At 35.8% G+C, this 20,306-nt stretch overlaps 1 protein-coding gene across 1 annotated transcript; it reads right to left on the bottom strand.

Moving 5' to 3' along the window:
* Positions 1 to 3,354: 3,354 nt before the first annotated feature.
* On the bottom strand, positions 3,355 to 18,698 carry LOC100893900 (scavenger receptor class B member 1). Its single transcript, XM_011680729.2, has 12 exons — positions 18,467 to 18,698; positions 16,615 to 16,772; positions 14,480 to 14,621; positions 13,634 to 13,864; positions 12,726 to 12,867; positions 9,659 to 9,728; positions 8,217 to 8,398; positions 7,364 to 7,482; positions 6,991 to 7,064; positions 6,688 to 6,739; positions 5,131 to 5,319; positions 3,355 to 4,476 (listed from the first exon to the last, which is right to left on the bottom strand). The coding sequence occupies exons 1-12, from the start codon at positions 18,599 to 18,601 to the stop codon at positions 4,348 to 4,350; spliced, it is 1,623 nt and encodes a 540-aa protein (XP_011679031.2). The 5' UTR covers positions 18,602 to 18,698; the 3' UTR covers positions 3,355 to 4,347.
* Positions 18,699 to 20,306: the final 1,608 nt, after the last annotated feature.

Below are 20,306 nucleotides of genomic sequence, written 5' to 3'. Positions count from 1 at the left end.
CATGTTGATATCAAATACTAATTTTGGCAAAATATGGAGTTACGTTTTTGTGTCACCGAACCCTCAACATATATTTATAATAAAGCTAATCTTGGCACAAGCCTAAGAGTTTAAAAATAGCAATGAATTAATACACATCATTTTTAATTGTGCTACTCACAATGTAGTGTGAATTTAACCAATTGAAGTCCAAGAAAACTGGAGACGAACACCATGGGAAATGTGTTTTAAATTCATTATGATTATATCTAATGCTTTGAAATTATTGGTAAATATGTCTTTTCTTAGATTGTGATATTTCTAAGGATACAGAATAATAAACCATGAGGCAGGTGGGCTCTCAAAGACAGAATCCGATGAAGCAGCTTTGGCTTATACCAGATTAATATATCGATTGAATAAGGGTGATATTAGTTGGATGTGAATTAATTGTAAATAAGTCCATGACAATCACCAGTGTGCTTTATATCTGACTTTTCTGTATTAATGTAATTATGCCCTTACTAATGTATTTATGCCCTCTAATGTAATCAATGTCCTCTTTGCTTTATTCATTGTTGTATCTAACCCTCTGTGGAATGTAAGTCCCATAATGCTGACCAATCAGGGTGATGGATTCTGCCACACCTTTCTTTAGGTGAATTTTGATTGGCTGATTGTAAAGGACAAGACAGTGTTCGGTCAGATTGACATATATACTCTGGCGACATTTAGCTTTAGGCTTCATTTTGTCAAAGATATAGGATTAGGACTTGGATGTAATTAGGTTAAGTTTAGCAGTGTTTGATCTGGGGTTGAAGCTTAGAATTCGGCTAGTGTATTAAAGAAACTGGGAACTGGGCAGTTTTTGCCCACAGCATGTGTCGTGCAATCAACAACTGTTTATTTGTCATGATCTCATAGAAGGTGAAATCGATTTTGTGAATCAGTATTGCAAATTATATGGATGGTAAATCTCTGATATTGGTATGGTTTAGAAAATTAGGTATGTTCTGAACATTGAAAATCAAAGAAAGAGAGATTTTCTGTTTTGAAATGGCATTTCTGAATGTAATTATGGTATCTTACATGCTCTTCGATTTCCCCCTCTCTCTCTCTTTCTCTCTCTCCCTTCTCTTTATCTCTGTACACCATGAGCAGTTACCGAGTAGATGCCATTAAATAAGCATTCCATTTCAAATGGTTAGATTTGTGTGCTTCAAAGTGTATGGAATATACCTCAAAATGTTCTGGTCTTTGAACAGTTTTGTTAGAGGTACATGAGTGCATGTGCAAAAAGCCTAAAGTACATTGAAATAAAACTGCAATCCTCCCTAGAATTTATCTTCCCTGATGTACTTCAGTTTCATCAACAGACTGTCCTCTTCATGCACTTTGTCTACATTTTGAATATAACTATGTTGTTCAGATTTGATATGTATATATCTGACTTTCTTTCTACAACCTTTTTTTAATCAATTCCCTGTAATTGATAAATACCAACATTAAATGTAGTTAGCTGTCAGGGTTTATATTACATGTACTGTACATAATAAGCCTCTGTCAATATAGTATCTTCGAATCACCCTCATGATGTTATTAGGTGAACTATTAGCCAAAATGGGTGGTAACTGACGACAGGAAACCCTATCTATAAAGACTGCTTCGGGGAGAGGCAGGTGGTCTTTATGTACAGATTCCTTCAGTACATGTTTCAATGATAAACCATCTTCACAGGAAATGAAAAATATGGTGTTTATAGACTGGTGGTCTTTCTATACAAGTTCTATACAAGTTTGCTGGTATATTTACTGTTTTTCTGTTGAATTGAGCCCACAGTAGTGTTTAGTAGAACTAAATCACATTTTGTCACTGCCTTTTTCTTATTCGGACTCATCAAGTAAGTATTGGCTGCATACATGTATATGACAAAAAGGCAGTGTTTTTCACAGCAATATATATATATTATGTGTCTGGAAAGGATATATGCTTTAATCTTCACACTTTATTTCATGAGAATATTGAATGTGTATGATTTTTTTATATTCTCAAGATTAGATGGTAATTAGTTAGTTAGTATAGATCATTGTAATTTTGAAGGTTAGAACCATGTATAATGGACAATATACTTTGAAGAGATGTTACTCTCTAACTACAATGGTTCACACTTGGCTAAGGTCAAGGGGCGTGCTTTACCATTGAAGAATGTAATTTATACGCTATACTTTGTACCATAATGTACACAAAGTTGTAAACAATTATGTATCTTTGCATTAAAATGAGGAAAGGGAGGATTTGCAATTTAACCTTCACTTTGGGAAATCTTGATGCTTGCGTCCACGGATGGTGAAGGTTAGATGGCAAAAGTGATGCATGTTGATGGATGTATAATGGGAAATAGTGATATGCCGATGACATTATATCAAATGGAACTTGTGATTATTAAAAACTCGATTTTGATGTGCTAATCCAGATCCAACGTGCTCTGGTTTTGAAAAGCATGACTCATTGTGTCAGTGATTTGTATTTATTTGTGTGTCATAGTTTACAATATACAAAAGCTGCTAATGTGGCAATTCATATGTACATATACAAAAATATAATTGTTTTTATATCATGCATAAAAAATTTATTGGCTTTTTATTGGTTGAGAGCTCGTCACGTGAACAGAAATATTTGATCTATTCAAAGGTTGCTCTGAAAAAGTACTATATGAGAGTACTATGAGAGTACTAAGAGTAGAAATACTATTTGGGAGTTGAAAAAAATTGTGAATTTTTTTTGGAATTGATTTTTGTTTTCTTTTTCAATCTTAATTTAATGAAAACAAAAATTTTTAAATTTTTTGGATAAAAATTTGATTTTTTTTTTTAAATTCTAAATTTGATTTTTTTTCCCCAAAATAGGATTTTTTATATTTTATAAATAAACTTTTGATGCAGGATATAAAACAAATATACCATGCCTCTATTTGAGGTACTGGTTAAAAATATGGGCCTCTGTGACTCCAAAGGTGCCATTTGCTTCGGGCTGCACCCCTCAGCAAATAGTACTATTGGAGTCACCTCTCGCGCATAGTTTTAACCAGAATCTCTCAAGACAGTGTATATTTGTATACTATTTCGAGAAATTTGAGCAATGATGCGTGACATTCGAAGTAAATGGAATGTACTGTTTTCCCGTTGATATATTAATCGGTCCATATATTCCATTCTAGTACAAGATAGATATCTCGAAGGGGGATAAATCATGCCCCAGTAGGTTATTGATGATGATGGGGATGAGAATGATGGCACATTATTTTAGTTAACTGAAATTAATTGTGAAAATGTGAAATATAAAGGATCAAGATAATAACAAACGCGTTAGACTGCGCTGGTTTGTTTGTTGATTTTATTAAGAGATGGTAAAAACGCACTTTCAGCTCAAAAGGCCGTTTTCAGTATGTCCGTGTGTTTCGTATTACACAAATGAATTAGACAACATAATTTACCATACACTGTAAAAAATACAATACAAACATACTTCAAAACAAGGCATTAGATATAAATGAATGATTAACTATATAGAGTTTTACATATATATAGCAGACAAAAGAGAGATAGAGAGGCGACTATCTGTTCTGCACATGAAATGAAGATTAGTGTTAACAAAAGGAAGAAGGGTTAATAATCTTAATATTAATACAATCAGTATTCCATACATCAAACTGCTCATGCGGTGTATATTGTCACAGTATTATTTAATTTACTAATTGCAAGCGACATTGATTTTTTTCTTCTTTTTTTTTCATTCGACAAGCTTCCAACATACAACAATATACAATAATAACAGATCAAAAATAAGTCAGCTTGAACAGGATAACACACGAAAGCTCGAGAGCCTATTTCCAGTGGGGTCCCTTATCAAATTCTATTGAACTGACTTTAAAAATCGTCCCCATTTATACAAACCATCTCGTTGTCATTTTTATTCCAAACGGAAGCGACAGTAACTACAAATCATAAACAGATAAATGAAATAGATCATTAATGTGACGTAATAGACAATCAAGCTATCTTAAGATTACTTCTTTAGTTCTTTTCTTACTTAACTTTCGAATACTTTTATTATGACATCAATGGGACTACTCTTATTTACCTTCTTTTAGTAAATAATAACTTAAATTGTACAGAACTGCTTATCAAAGTCAACAATATTCCTATTTCTATTTTCTCTTTCTTTTTTTATTCCTTTTTTGTTTTAGTAATTTCAGATCATTGTTCATTACCCTTTTGAATACAATCGTCATGTTTGCAATTACATATTAATTATTATTCTTTGGTAACGTATGGAACATATCCCTTGAACTTGTCCGTTTTGTAATTATTATGATGACAGCGTGCTGAATGTTGGGTTAGTATACGCGGTGTTGGTTAGATCATGGGATGAGCTTAAAGGTGCCTTGTGATAATCCGAAGCGGTGTCTCCATTTTCTACATGTTCATGTTCTTTCATCTGAAAGAAAGATTAGAAAATGTTAAACAGAGAGGATGAATTCTTTCCTCCTGTCATTAACGTCAGAATCAGTTGCGCCTACTGGATAATTCGTGTAAAAAAAGTGTTGTTTTACCCTTTATCCTACTTACCACATGTAATTAAATTCTTAATTTGTTTGTAATTTCTTATGCAATTTCGATGGCGTTTTGTTCCGAGTCATGTCCTATGTTAAGAAAGCATAAATGCTTGTTAGTAAGCGACCAGAAGACCGACGGTTTTAGGTCCTGGCATTAGGTCCTCTCCGAAAGACCTGTTAAATGAGGATTAATGCCTTACCAAAGGGCATTAATAGCGCATCGCCTTGGTTTCGAACCCGGGTGGCCGGATTACGAGACCACTACTCTACCGACTGAGCTATCGAGCCTCCTCTCCTCTCACCCACGCACATAAGCTGTGTTATCTATATTTACTTTTTTTTTTGTGTGTGTGTCACCTACACCATTATTGAAATATTTGCATACTGGCCATGAAATTATTCTGATGTTCTCCATTTCTATTCATACCTCGAATTATAAATGGTTGGTCTTTGACGACCTTCTATTTCTCCCTTCCGCTACAAATTACGCGCAATTGTTACGTTTTTGTATTAATGTTTCTTTTATTGGATCTTACCTCGGATTTTTCTGACACTTCATATGCTGTCATCTCGGCAGAGCACCGTCTCACTGTATCGCAGACGGTAAGAGTGAAGATAATTATCCCAACACAAATCGATATCCACTGCATAGCTAGACCGATCTTGGCGGTCATAACGAAACCGGTATTGTAATCGTCGACAATCGTGTCGTCTGCCTCGACACCCTGCAGCCAAATTGAAAATGCAAAAATATTTCTTATTTATCGAACTGTTCAGAAAGTGTACTGAACGTCTGATATTCTGTACCTCCAGCTGTTATTTTATCATGATGTAATCAAGTCAATCTACAAAAACTGGTTAAAAGAAGATGATTTATCTATTATTGTTGCCCCGATATGCACATCATCATTTTTCACCATTGATGAGGGTTACAAAATGCTTCTTGCTCTCGAAGAGAATATAGTTCATTCCGGGAGTTCATTTCCATTTATATCCCATCCGCCCTATGCAATTTCCAACATTGCAAGACTTCTTTTCTAAATTAACACTATCAATGGCATTTATATAGTAGGGCGGCTAGGGCCTACAGGCCTTGGTGAAAAACAAATTACCTGTCTGCTGTCATTATTATCCTTCAAGCGATTGGAATGGTTTTCTCGATTCACGTTTTATATCGGCTTATTTATGGTACAGTTTACGCGATAGAAATACTCCGCAACGGTCGACAAAATGAAAGCAAAGAAAATATTATTCATTTGTTTATTAATTTATTTACTACTGGTGGGATGGGACACCCTCATCAGCACGAGTGCTGTTTTTCTAAGAACCAAATGTAAAGAACACTACGTAGATAGCGGGGCTGAGCATCATTTGGATTATTCGACAACTTGAACTGTGTGGGTTAATAGACCTAATATTCTTTTTTTAAGGGTTCATGGGCATTTAATATGAGCTCTATTTCCATTATGCCATTTTATAGCGAAATACATTTATTATACCGTGTGAGTCAAACAAAAGTTTACACTAAGAAAATTGTAATTTATTTTAAAAGTCAGCTATAAAGGAAAGGTTATCATACATGTTTTGAAAGAATGTTTTGAAAGTATTAAAGTGAGAGAATGAATTGAATGTATCAAAATAATGAGATGCATTGCATATGCTTTTTGCAGATTGAAGCAAAGTCACTCACATACACACACATACGCGCACAAAATGTCCTTTGATATTTGATATTTTATATTTGGTATGTGTGGCACGATTAATTTTGATAGGGATGTTATTTGGATCTGCAAAGACCGAATTAATACCCAAATCCCAATTTTTTTATTCAAACATCACTTAAGCCGTTCGGCGCAAGTAGATTTTTGCACTCTCTTAAACAATGTCTCCTGGTCATCCAAGCGTGAACACATACCACACAAAAATGGTACCAAATGGTTCGGGATAAAATCATTCTTTCATAAGATGTATAATAATTCACTGTTCATAGATGATTTTAAAAATAATTAGCAATTTTCTAGGTGGAAACTTCTTTTTGACTCACACTGTAGAAGATATAACTATCTGCATTTGACAAATGGATGATTTCCTACCTGATCAAACCACGCAATGGGAAGGGTAAACTCCCGGATGTTTTTCACCTCACTGTGTGCATATAATGAATATAGAAAATTAAACGTAGATAATAATGTGAATATTTTCCGATAACTGACCCCCGCGAAGATTAGCTTTGTAGAAGGCCGCGTCGCCGGTTGCGAAAACTCGCAACTCTGCAAACAAAAATTATAACACTCTAGACTCCACAAATGCATTTTCAACTAAATGATCCCATTTCAAAACAGCACACTTTTGATGAAATTTTTAAGACAATGATAAAGTCAACTAGTAATACTCACTCGAATAAATCATCTTGTGTAGTTTCCATGTTAATCTGGAGGCGGACGTTTAACACGTATGGCATACCCATTAACTAACAAAACAAAGGAAAACAACGGATACAAAAGAAAAATGAAAATAAAACATAAAAGTAAACAAAGTGAGTGGGTAGAAGAATTTCTTTGTTCATGTTGCAATCATTCAAAATGTTATTCAGGAAGAAAGCGATCGTTTAAAAGCAGATCATTTAAAACGATAGCTTGATCACAACCATCGGGCAAGCTTTATTACTGAGCTACATATTTTTTAAATTTTTATTATTATTTTTTTAGGGAACGATATAATGACAAATTGATGCATTATTATAGAAAATCATAATTTCTATTAACTCACTGGTTCAATATCCATGGTGTTCTCATGAATCTCTTTTACAGGATTCAGGCCCTCTACGGCGTTGATCAGTGAAGGGTCCCCCTCGTAGAAATGTGGGTTCGAGATACTTGTTGGACTACCTGCAGAAAAAGGAACAAAAAACGGTAGAACAAAATAATGTAATTTTAACCTCAATGGCTACGATCCATGTGCTAATAATGACGATGACAGCAATATTGTTTAGGTCGAAATATAGCCCCCCCCCCCCTTTAAAACAAATGAATAAGAAGTCACAACTGTATTGATCGCTTAAATTCATATGTATTGAAGAGCAAGTTCATACGTTTGAGATTGCTCTTTAAGTATTTCGTTACAAACAAAATTCCGTCGAATATGCCCCAAACGACTTTCACTTTATCTGAAGATGGGAAATCCCTCGATGTCAATTGACTGAAAATTTTCTCTCTGACAATTCTTCAACCGTATGTGAGGTAGGTTGTAGTAGGCTTGAAGTGCTATCTTAATGGCCTGTAACACATGGACAAATCACCCGAATACTTTGCATATATTAATTCACAATTTGGTATTATTTGATTAGGGTAGCCACTACAGCTCTCCGTGCGAGTTGTGCAATTATCATAACCCCGATATTGCCAGGCACGCATTTAAGAGACATGACTGTCGAAAAGGACATATTTTTTGTTTGCTGGACAAAATACGTTGTCTAATGATGTAAACAACGAGCAAGAATCAAACTCGAGACCTTCCGTATAAGAAAATTAATTCCCTGCACCAATATATCACAGTGATACCACTCTATTTTAAAAAGAACATGAAATAGCAGAGTCTATGGATGAATGTAATTTTGGTTTACCTGCCCGACATGGATCCTGCCTCATGATTCCCGATACACCGCACATCTCAGGCTTGCCCGAACAGTAGCCCGCATTGGGTGGCCAGTCTGTGGCGTTAGCCCACGTGTTGGTGGCAAGCTTGAACCTGAGCAGGGGAATACCCTTGTAATTGACGTCCTTCTCGTAATTGTAAGCTAGAGACCTGCATGTAAAGATATCAAAACAAAGTGCTTTAGAGTGACTGAAAGTTAGATCAGCATATTGATGATACAAAACACGACGCCTTATAGCGTAATGGTAAATCAAAGATCTACCTGTAACATGACGCCTTATATCGTAATGGTAAATCAAAGACCTACCTGTAACATGGCGCCTTATATCGTAATAGACCAGTTCACGGTTACCACATGTCCCAAATGACCCCGAATATACACAGATCTTCAAAACATGAAGAGGTCCCACTTTGTACATTTTGAAATAATCACTCCTACCGCGAAGGAGGTGATACATAAATAGCCCTTGTTTCCCCTTTCCAAAGATCCCCCACCTGTGTATCATGGAGTGCACTGAATGTGCATAAATGAATAATGATTACATAACTTTCATGAGCACGCATCCAGTATTTTGTCTCCGTGTATTTCAAAATTTGGGCTACAATGACCTTTATCTGCTCATGGTCAGACTGCAACTATGAACTGGCTTATTGTAAGTCGCATATCTACCTACAACATGGCGCCTTATGTCGTAATTGTAAATCACAAAACTGTATGATTGTTCAGAAAACAAAAGAAATATGGCGCCTAGATCGTAGTCATCGACCTTTATGTAGCCTACAAATTTCAAAACACAACGTCTTATCAGATGAAGGTTATCATTAAGTCACAAACAAATTTACAACACGTATCTTTGATTGCAATATAAGCCAGTTCACGGTTGCAGTCTGAGCATGAGCAGATAAAGGTCATTGCAGAACAAATTTTGAAACACACGGAGACGAAATACTTGATACGTGCTCATGAAAGTTATGTAATCATTATTTATTCGTGCACATTCAGTGCACTCCATGATACACAGGTGGAAGTATTCTTTGACAAATGTACAAAGTTGGACCTCTTTCTGTTTTGAAGATCTGTGGATATTTGGGGTCATTGCAGTAATGTGATAACCGTGAACTGGTCTATTGCAGTGAAATACTTGCATGTCCAGAAGAAGAAACAAAAACAACAACAAAAACAAAGATGTGAAATCAGGGGACGTCTGGTTCAGGCAAAAGATTGGAAAAAAGATATTCAAGAGGAATAAGAGGGGGAAAAAATGACGGTTTTCAATTCCGAAGCTCCGTGTTACTGCAATCAGGTTCATTCTAACAAAATACACCGACAAATTTACCGAAGTATTATGACACAGCAAAACAAAAAGAGGAAGTATAGTAAAATCAAATACATTTGGATGTGACACTTACCTACAGTATTCAGGGTTAAACATATCTAGTTGTTCTGTCCTCTCCACATAGGGGTGGAACATGGTTCCATCTGTATATAGAAAAATAGGGAAGTATATAATTATCATGCTTTCCTAGACGTGGGACTGCGAATTGTGCGGACCCTCAGGCGGCATGTGAGAGGGACTGACATGGTGTGAAGTGTAAGTGGAAATAAGACAATTCAAATTATGCATTTAAATACCCCCCGACGCGGGTTCATTACATTCAAATTAAGGATTATCACATTCAAAATGACACCTCATATGCCATGTACGGGCAATAGCAAGAGCTGATGCCGAGGGACACACATACCTGACAATAAATCTATAATTTTGATGGGAAAACACACATACACATACACAAGTACACAATAATGCACGCACCCACCCTCACGCACACACAGTGGTGCCATAATTATCTTGCAAAAGCAGGGCATACACATTAATGTGAAGTTGATTTTGCTTTTAAGTTGATTTGGGTCAAGAGCATACCGTTATTTCGTCTCCTTGTAAATTCAAATCCCAAGTTTATATGCAAATTTCGCACTTACATCACTGTCTGATTTTTGATGAGGTAATACGGTATATACGGGGTAATATAAAAAGCGCTTTGATAGGGCCTTCGGTCCGGAAAAGCGCTATATAAGAACTAGCTATAATTATTATTATTATCAGGGATGTAATCATGAGCACTTCAACAATTATTACGTCAATAAAGGAAATCATTAGTAAAGATTGAACCTCTTGGACTCAATTGCACTTCTTTTTGTCCAGTATTAGGCCTATACAAACAAACAATCGAACTACGAACTCGAACTTCGGAAAATTATAATTACTTTTTCCTCTCCATGTAAATTAAAATCCCTAACTTATATGCACAATTTGCACTTACATCATAGTCGGGTTTTTGATGAAATAATAAGCTATATCAGGGATATGATCAGGAAACACTTCCAACAATTATTAGGTCAATATAGGAAATCATCAGTAGAGATTTAATATATAGGACTCAATGGCACTTGTTTGTGTCCAGCAGGCCATTTATTATAAACAAGCAATCGAACTACGAACTCGAACTTCGGGAAATTATGATCACTTTTTCCTCTCCTTGTAAAGTAAAACCCCTAAGTTATATGCAATTTTTGCACTTACATCACTCTCTGATTTTTGATGAAATATTAAGGTATATCAGGCAAATGCTCAAGGAACACTTACAAAATTATTAGGCGGTATTGGAAATTATCACTAGAGATTAAACCTCTTAGGCCGAAGTGAACTTCTTTCAATCCAGTATATACAAACAAGCCCTCGATCTACAAACTTGAATTTCGGGAAATTATAACTACTTCTTCCTCTCTTTGTAAAGTTAAATCCCATACTTATATGCAATTTTTGCACTTACATCACTGTCTGATTTTTGATGAAGTACTACCGTTTATCAGAGATATGATCAGGAAACACTTCAAAATTATAAGGTCAATAAAAGAAATCATCAGTAGAAATTTAATAAATTGGACTCAATTGCACTTCTTTTTGTCCGGTATTAGGCCTATACAAACAAACTATCAAACTACGAAGTCGAACTTTGGGAAATTATGATTACTTCTTCCTCTCTTTGTAAAGTAAAATCCTTAAAGTTACTTTATAACAGTCTAGTGTTGCCACGATTAGATTACTGCTCTGTTGTATGGTCGAACTGATTTCATTCTCATACAACTAAGCTGCAAAAAATTCAAAAGAGGGCCGCAAGAATAATATTGAACAAGACATATGACACACCGTCGGCTGATTTGTTCACAAGTCTTAAATGGATGACACTAGACAAGCGGTTTGAGTTAAGTCGCGTTATGATGATATATAAATGCGTTCATAACTTAGCACCTTCTTACCTTCAGGTAGGCTTAATCAATCCTAATGATGTACATGAGCATCATACAAGGCAAATAGACAGTGGATGTTTACGTGTGCCTAGATTTCACACTGATTGTTATAAGTGTAGCCCAATTGTTTCTTCCATATTTGAATGGAATAAGCTAGATAATTCATTGAGAACGGCTTCCTCTGTCAATTCATTTAAGAGATTGTTTAAACAAAGTTGTAATTTGTGAATGGCTCAGCCGTACATACACTACGTGCATGTTCTGTAATATTTACATGACTTATTCACATAATTGCGACTTAATTAATATTTTCCTATTGACATTACTGTTTACTAGGTTAATGATTATATTTATTTTGCAAACGAGTTTTATTTTTGTAACTGTTCTGTATAAATGTTATAAACGATGTAAATATGTTCATTCAGGGCCCCATGGAAGACCACCACTTGTTGGTGAATGGGCTACCCTGTCAAAATATTAGAAATAAAAATCCCCAACTTAATGCAATTTTTGCACTTACATCACTGTATGATTTTTGATGAAGTTATACCGTTTATCAAGGATGTTATCAGGAAACACTTCAAAAATGATTAGGTCAATACAGGAAATCATCAGTAGAGATTGAACCTCTTGGACTCAAGTGAATATTTGCTGTCAAGTAGGCCTCTACAAACAAACCATTGGTCTAAGAACTTGAACTTCGGGAAATTATGATGATATGGAAATTTTTTGTAAAATACAAAAATATTGAATCAACCAAATAACTACGTTGATAGGGATGATAGGATGCTAGGAGTAGTATTAGTAGTATAGTAGTGGTAATAATAGTAGTAGAAGTAGTAGTACTGGGAGTAAAAGTAGTAGTAGTAATCGGAGTAGTAGGGATAGTGGTAAGTAGTAGTAGTAGTAGTAGTAGTAGTAGTAGTAGTAGTAGCAGCAGCAGCAGTAGTAGTAGTAGTAGTAGTAGTAGTAGTAGTAGTAGTACTAGTAGTAGCAGCGGTGGTAGTAGTAGTAGTAGTAGTAGGAGTAGTAGTAGTAGTAGTGGGTAGTAGTAGTAGTAGTAGTAGTAGTAATAGTAGAAAAAACAATAGCAGCAGCAGCATAAGTAGTAGTAGCATAGTAGCGGTCTTTTAATATAAGAAGATAAAAATGACAACATTGATATACCTGTTCCCTTGATTGTGTTGGCTTCTTCGGACCACCACCAGTCCATTTTCGGTTCGCCCCAGTAGTTGTCTATGGTGTTTATGAGTTTCTGGTCAGCGACTCCATCAAAAATATTGTACTGGTAGAGAAAAGTCGCGTTGTACTGAAATGCAAAGATTTGTTTCATTTAAGAAATTACTCACAAATTAATGGACAGGTATTACAAATATATTTAAAGCCCCACTGCACTACTTATAGCTACTTGCGCCCTCTATATAGCAAACGATGCCTAATCGGTGACCATTTGTCCCCCATGATCCTCTTTTTCTTATGTTAATGAGAGCTTATTTGATGAGATAACCACCTGTCAGTGACCATGCAGGGAGGTCTAATCCCTCCTGGCCAAACTAGTAAAGTGGGGCTTTAAGCATACATTCAATAACAATCAAGTGGAGATCCATATACCCTTGAAACTTAATGCTATAGATAACAAATCCTTCCGAATAAATAATCCCAAATATGGGATGATGGTTGTCTATATTCTGACTATCCTCAAGGTTGCACCCCTGAACGCAATGCCTCCACGTATTTAAATATTCTACAGTTTACAACTAAATCATTCATTCCCCTTGTAAATTTGACGTTTTTTAAATATTTTTCGTAACTCAAGAATGAAAGGTTGACTGGTTAAATTAGGGCCGTTGTTGAATAGAATTAGATGTAAGCTTTAAATAAATATGTCACATTATCAAGAAACATAATTCGGGAAAAATCAATTTTTCACAAACTTCAAAAATTAAAAAACTTAGTAAGGATAAGAGCCCTCTCTGGTAGAACGGTATTCAAGCTACCCTGGTAAACAAACACGAATATAATAATAATAATTAATTATTATTATTATCATCATGACTGTATATCAAATGCATTACCGGCGACAGAAAACCTGGCCTCATTCTTTCCTCTCTGTCATCGTTATCCTGAACCAGGAACTCGCCATTTTCTCTGTAGCGCTCGAAGGGTGTCAGTCGGGCTTTCTTGTAACCCCACATCACCTCTCCAATGGTCAGGTTCAGGGTAAGCTCCTCCCTGATGAGATTGAGAAAAGCATTCATCTCGCTCTTCGTCTCGTCCGTTTCATTCCGAGCGGCGTACACAGAAGACTGATAGGGATGTGAAAAGACCATGAAATATAATAGACCAGTAGCCTAAATTTATTTTTCCAATATATCGCTTATAAACATATTTTAAGCGATAGCTTTAAAAAATTTTCGTTAAGCAGTCAATCAAAATGATGATGATGATTGGATAATTATGATAATGATAATGGTAATGATAATAAAATTATTAATGATAAAAATAAAAAAATACTAGTACTACTACTACTACTATACTACTACTACTACTACTACTACTACTACTACTACTACTAAACAACCGTTCTTGTATTTTCCGGATTCATATAAAATTATACTTCTACCCAGATTTTGAATGAAATTAGTGGTCAAGCCTAGATAGCCCCCTTAAAAGTAAACTGCTAAACTACATCCATCCCAAACTTGGACTAAGGCGACTTTGACACAGTTTAAACAAAATGGTCAATCATCCGTGATTGCATTTTGATGAGCATCCTATCAAATCAAGGAAGATTTTTCCAACCACCATACTATCTACAACATATTATAGCAATTTTAATTGGTTTTTAAGATATTTGGGCTTGAATACATGCAGTTTTCATATTTATTGACTTGCTCTTGATATATTATCAGTATTCTTACTATCAGAGCTAGATTTGGGGTGATGACGCGATCTGTTTCTGGGCCAACCGATTGCTCAGGCTCGAAGAAGTAGATATACCGTGTCACGTATGACAGCGTTCCGTTGTCATGAAATGTCAGGTTGTCCCTGTCCACGTAAATCCTATATAAATAAAGAAAAAGGGTGAGAAACAGAAAATTTAGAAAAAGAGAGAGAGAGAGAGAGAGAGAGAGAGAGAGAGAGAGAGAGAGACGAAGAGAGGGAGAAGAGAGAAAGAGGAGGAGACAGAAAGGCATATAATAGAGGAAGAGGGAAAGATAAATAGATAGAGATAGAGAGTGTGAGAGAGAGAGATGGAGAGAGAGAGAGAAAGAGCGAGAAATAGTGAGAGAGGGGTGGGAGAGGGAGAGATGGGAGGGGAAAGGGGTGAGGTGGTTGGGGGTAAACAAAATAATCGAAGATGTTACAAATACCTAATAAAACATCCGAAATAAATGCGATAACAGACGACATGACACTTCGTGCAAGTAGCAAATGCCTATACAGTGTGAGTCCAAAAAAAAGTTTTCACCTAGAAAAATGCTAATTATTTTAAAAATCATGTACGAACAGTACATTATTATACATCTTATGAAAGAGTGTTTTATCCCAAATCATATGGTATCATTTTGTGTGGTATGTGTTGACGCTTGGATGAACAGGAAGCATTGTTTGCGAGAGTGCAAAAATCGACTTGCGCCAAAGTTTCTTATGTGATGTTTGAATAAAACAATTGTTAATTGGTATTAATTGATTATGAATGGGCTAATCATGAATGGTGGTGGTTACTTTACCTGACTGCTAAGAAAGCATAAATGCTTGTAAGTAAGCAACCAGACGGCCGACGGCTTTAGGTCCTCTCCGAGGGACCTGGTAATGAGGATTAATGCCTTACCCAAGGGCACTAGCGCATCGCCTTGGTTTCGAACCTGGGTCACCGGATTGATTACGAGACCACTGCTCTACCGACTGAGCTATCGCGCCTGGTCTTTGCAGATCCAATTAACATCCCTAACAAAATTAATCATGCCACAACTATCGAATATCAACGAACATTTGTGAGCGTGTCTGGGTGTGTGTGTTACTTTGCTTCTGCAAAAAGCATATGCAATGCATTTCATTTGATACATTCAATTTATTTTCACAATACAGTTTCGTCCTGAAAACTGACCAAACTGTTTTTTTTTTCATTGACTTCAAGTACAACTTTCCGATAAAGAATATTGTTTTTCTGTTTGATCAACATCGGTACAAATTCTTCAATATGATTGCATCACTATAAAGCTCTCAAAAGAAGCATCGTTATATTCTTGCGTATATTCTCCGACTAACAACAGTTACATTTCTTTTTAAATCGAATGTCTGTTTGTCTGTCTTATCTTACTTCAATGAAATAATATTTTCTCTTCCTTTCAAACACATGATTGTACTATTTATTTTTTCTTCCTTTTTTGAGGAAAATCTTTTTTAAATGTACTTTTTCCTAGTATTAAAAAATATTCTATCATAGATATTACATTGCTTAAATAAATAACAGATTTTGAAGAGGCGAGATTTACCTTTGAATTACGATGCTCTTAATACACTTGACATAAATTAATGCACCTTTTTGATTTTGTGATAAACAATCATCTTCAAAATTACTTTACAATTTTCTTTTCTTCAAAAATATGTATTTCTGCTTCTGTAGCAAATGTACCGATTAGTAGTTATTTTACATGTGCATACAGAAAATTAATATTAAACAAATTATTGAATGCTTGGAAACAATACACTAGCAACTTTGTTGTCACATTATCTGGTATGAACAGATAAATGTATAACAATAATTATAAACAGGATAAACATAGCTTGTAATTTATACATAAAGAATAATGTACGTTGTGTAGTAACATAATGTTACATGAAAAAATAAGTAAAATAAAATAGATGGTTACATAATTTGTAATACTACATAACAAAACGAATACCTGCAAAAGAAATGATTGCATATTCTGTAATGTTATGTAACAGAAAAAATGAATGAAGGAACAATATCAATTAATAATGTTAATTCCAATTTTTAAAAACATTACTTTATTTACTTTGAAAACATTATAATTTATCAAATACTTACTTGTAAACGTAAGGCCCCTTATCTTTGACGATAAGCTTTTCTCCGTTCTTAAATGCTTCGGGATTCTGAATATCGAGGAGATAGTAGGAGAGGAACGATGGCAATGTCGGATGCGCCCATTCTTGATAGATCAATGAACTCTCTTCCAGGACCATCATCTGATGAAAAGAAATTCATACAAAATGATGATTAATAGAAACGAAGAAAATTGTTAATGATATGAAGGATGACGCCCTATGGTCTATGGATCTATACTGTAGGCAGTGGCAAAGGAACAGACAATGAAAAAACTAAAAATGAACAGATCGTCTGTTGAGGGGCCGGAAGGCTCTAAACAGTCTTCAATAACCGAACAGAGGTGAATTTGCCTAATGTATATAACTCATTACGTAAGGATGGTTGCTTTTCATTTTTTGTTCTTTACAAAATAGCCCAGGGGGCTCAGTCAAATATAAATACTGTAAGCAAACTAGACCAAGAAAACGCGTATAAAGTGTACTTTCTTCTAAAGGTTGGACGCGGTTAAAGAACTATGTCCCTTTTGCAGCCAACCTCAAATTCTGTAGAACTTTGCAGCAATTATGAATATGTCATGTATGTCCTATCTGTGAAATTTAAACGTTAGCAGTGTCCTAATATTCAAACTATGCAAGGAAACCCGTTTACTTGTTAGACTTCAGTGTCAGACACTATTGGGTGACTGACTGGCTTTTTTCTTCTTTGGTAATAACATATATAAAATGAGCTGTAAAGGGTGCATGAGCATTTTGTCTACATCAATAACCCACTTCTTTTGATGACCAAAATTAAACTGATTGAATCTTTGCGCAGCATGAAACGTACCATTCGGTACAATGGTCTGAAAATCGAGACTATTACTTATTGGCTCTATAGCTCCTAAGTCGATTTGACAACTAATAGTCGTTATTTTCCCACTTGAATACATTTTCAAGTCCCACCTTTTTTAGGGAAGTTCTAAATTAGTATTATCTTTCAAATGTCGTTGGAAATTAACCTTTTCATTTGTTTGGCCTGCAAATGGGACATAGTACCTTTAAGGGTAAAAAAAAATGTCCATTTTCAACACCCTGCTGTACGCGTTTAGGGGTATTTTCCTAGATTCCAATCGCACTTCAAAATCCTCAGGGGGTTACACTTTTTACAATACTTGTTTAGGGAGTACAATTTCATGAGATACCCATTTAAGGGTGTGACTTTGGGAAACACCACACGAAATCCTCATTTTATAGGATGTATTTTGGCTTCAGAAGAAATCCTCGTTTAGGAGGTATCTGGAAAACCTGTGGTGACGCATGACTGAGACCCCTGGGCAAAATAGTCTCCTTCATATTTTGATAACTAGGTTCTGAAAGTCTCCCCTTTCTCGCTCTCACTACCCACCTTATTGTCACCAGAGTTTACTTTTCCTTCTAGGAACATTCATCTCTATATGGTTTTAAATCTCTATCAGGCTTGTTGGGCTATACATACTCCGACATTGTCGCAATAAACGTGTAGGTATTAATTCTCAAATTTCTGTTGTAAGACTGTTCCAAAGGTACCTTGTGTGGGTAATTCTTACTAATGACCTCAATGTTGTGTATTATATGTGTATTAATGACCGGTCATTAGTAAAATCATGTTAAAAAAAACAAAACAAAACAAAACAAATACAACGTGATCTTATAAAACAAATAATACACACCATTTTGTTCGGGCATTGGTAAAATTACCCACACTCGGTACCTTTAAAACAGTCCAAACACCCTCGGTTATTACCTCGGGCGTTTTAGAGTGCGGTTAATTCTTAGAAATGCCCTCACTACTGTGTATCATTTTGTATACTACTTACCGAATCGATGATTATTCTGTACATCTTATCCATGAAAAGTGGCGTCAAGGATCCTGAAACAATTAGACCGATGGAAAATATAATCAGTATTCCGTAGCAAACCTTCCGTGAAGAAGAGAATTCGGCCTTCCCCATCTTGGATCGTTTATTTCAAACGTTACTAGCTCAGGTACCTGTCTTGTAGCAGAATAATTCATGGATTCGGAAAAAAATTTGATTTGATAACAATTTGTTAAGTGGCCTATTCAGCGAGAGAGAGAGCAGGTCTATGTATAATACTAATATCCTCAGAAAGGACTTTACCATTACCCAAAGTTGGCCTTTTGGTAATGATAAGATTTGACCTTACGATCTTTATATAAACATGCATATCTATCTTCGATCTTTCTTCTCAATTATACGTATCATCTGACCTACCATCCTCGTGTTACCCAACGCATCCAATAGGCACTGCGCATGCGTCACGTCGTCTCAGTCGGCGATCGAGAATGTGTCAACCTTGATTTTCCTTAATCTAGTACGGTACTAGTATATGCCGCGTGCGCATAAAATATACAGTTCCTCAGGTAGACAAAGGAACATCCATTCCCTGCTATTATGTAAAAATTTGTAGAACAGGTGTCACATGCATATTCACCTGTTCTACACATTTTTACATAATAGCAGTGGAGGGATGTTCTATCATGTAGCAATAGGCCATTTTCGTAATGTAACCGAATTTAATGCATAGGTCTTTGTGAAGTGCCTCAATACAAACTATTTCATTCACCTGATAAGAATAAAAGTATTTCAATAGACAGAATCCTCACTGCATACATAAGTTGTTGCCAGGTTGGACAAAAATTATGGCTTGACCTACCTAGCAACACTTAATATATGCAGTTGCATTATTACTATAGAACTACTATTATTCCTATCAGGTGAATGAAATAATTTGTTTTGAGGCACTTCACAAAGACCTATATGCATTAAATTCGGTTATATTACGAAAATGGCCTTTTGTTGAGGGTAGAAAGAGGAACTGTATATTTTGTCCTCTTTCTTTGTCTGTCATGTTCATAATGTTACTTCCTGCATACATGTATATCGTCGAGGGCAATCTAAAAGATTTCTAATTGTAGTCAACATGGGCAGTTCAGTGCGTTGACACGCATGATCAGTCGGCGTTCGTCGTGTTCTCATCCACTCAATCTAAAAGTCCCTATTATCGTGACGAGGTAATCAAAACAAATGTCATGCATGTGGGATACCTTTCCCCTACATTTAGATTTCAGAAATAAGGTAATCACTTTGATGGAATCAGGTCATATAAGGGGTGATCTCTTTAGGCTGCGTGCAGGGGCGTCTCCAAAGGGGGGGGGGGGGGGGGGTGCGACCGGGGCGTCGCTAGACCTTTTTCAGTGGGGGGGGGGGGGGGGGGGGGGAGGGGCGTGAAGAGGCCAACGATTACCGACAAAACTAGCCACCAATTACCGACAAAATCAAATGTCCCAATATCTACAAATTTAACCCTATAAAAACCCGGGGCCGAAGGCTAAATTGTTTTTCCTATGAACTCTATAGTATACTTGCAATTTTGTTAATTTTCCTCGACGACACAAAAATACGAATTATTTCGTCAACTTAGTCAGCATATATATTTTAATGCAGGCGCGTAGCTATAGGATCTTATTTTAGAAAAGGGGGTGGGTGAAAGGCCTCCCGCGCTAAGCGCGGAAGCTTAGACGTTTCATTAAATTATTGGAGAAAGTAGACGATTTGTTGTACCGTTCTCTACTCTTCCTTGTATGAATGCAGTTTCCCCTCTCCCGCGCAAAGCGCGGTAGTTTTGACGTTTCAT

This window comes from Strongylocentrotus purpuratus, unplaced genomic scaffold (genome assembly GCF_000002235.5).
Source record: "Strongylocentrotus purpuratus isolate Spur 01 unplaced genomic scaffold, Spur_5.0 spur5_scaffold_5, whole genome shotgun sequence".
Taxonomy (NCBI): Eukaryota; Metazoa; Echinodermata; class Echinoidea; order Camarodonta; family Strongylocentrotidae; genus Strongylocentrotus; species Strongylocentrotus purpuratus.
This window is presented reverse-complemented; position numbering and strand designations above follow the sequence as displayed.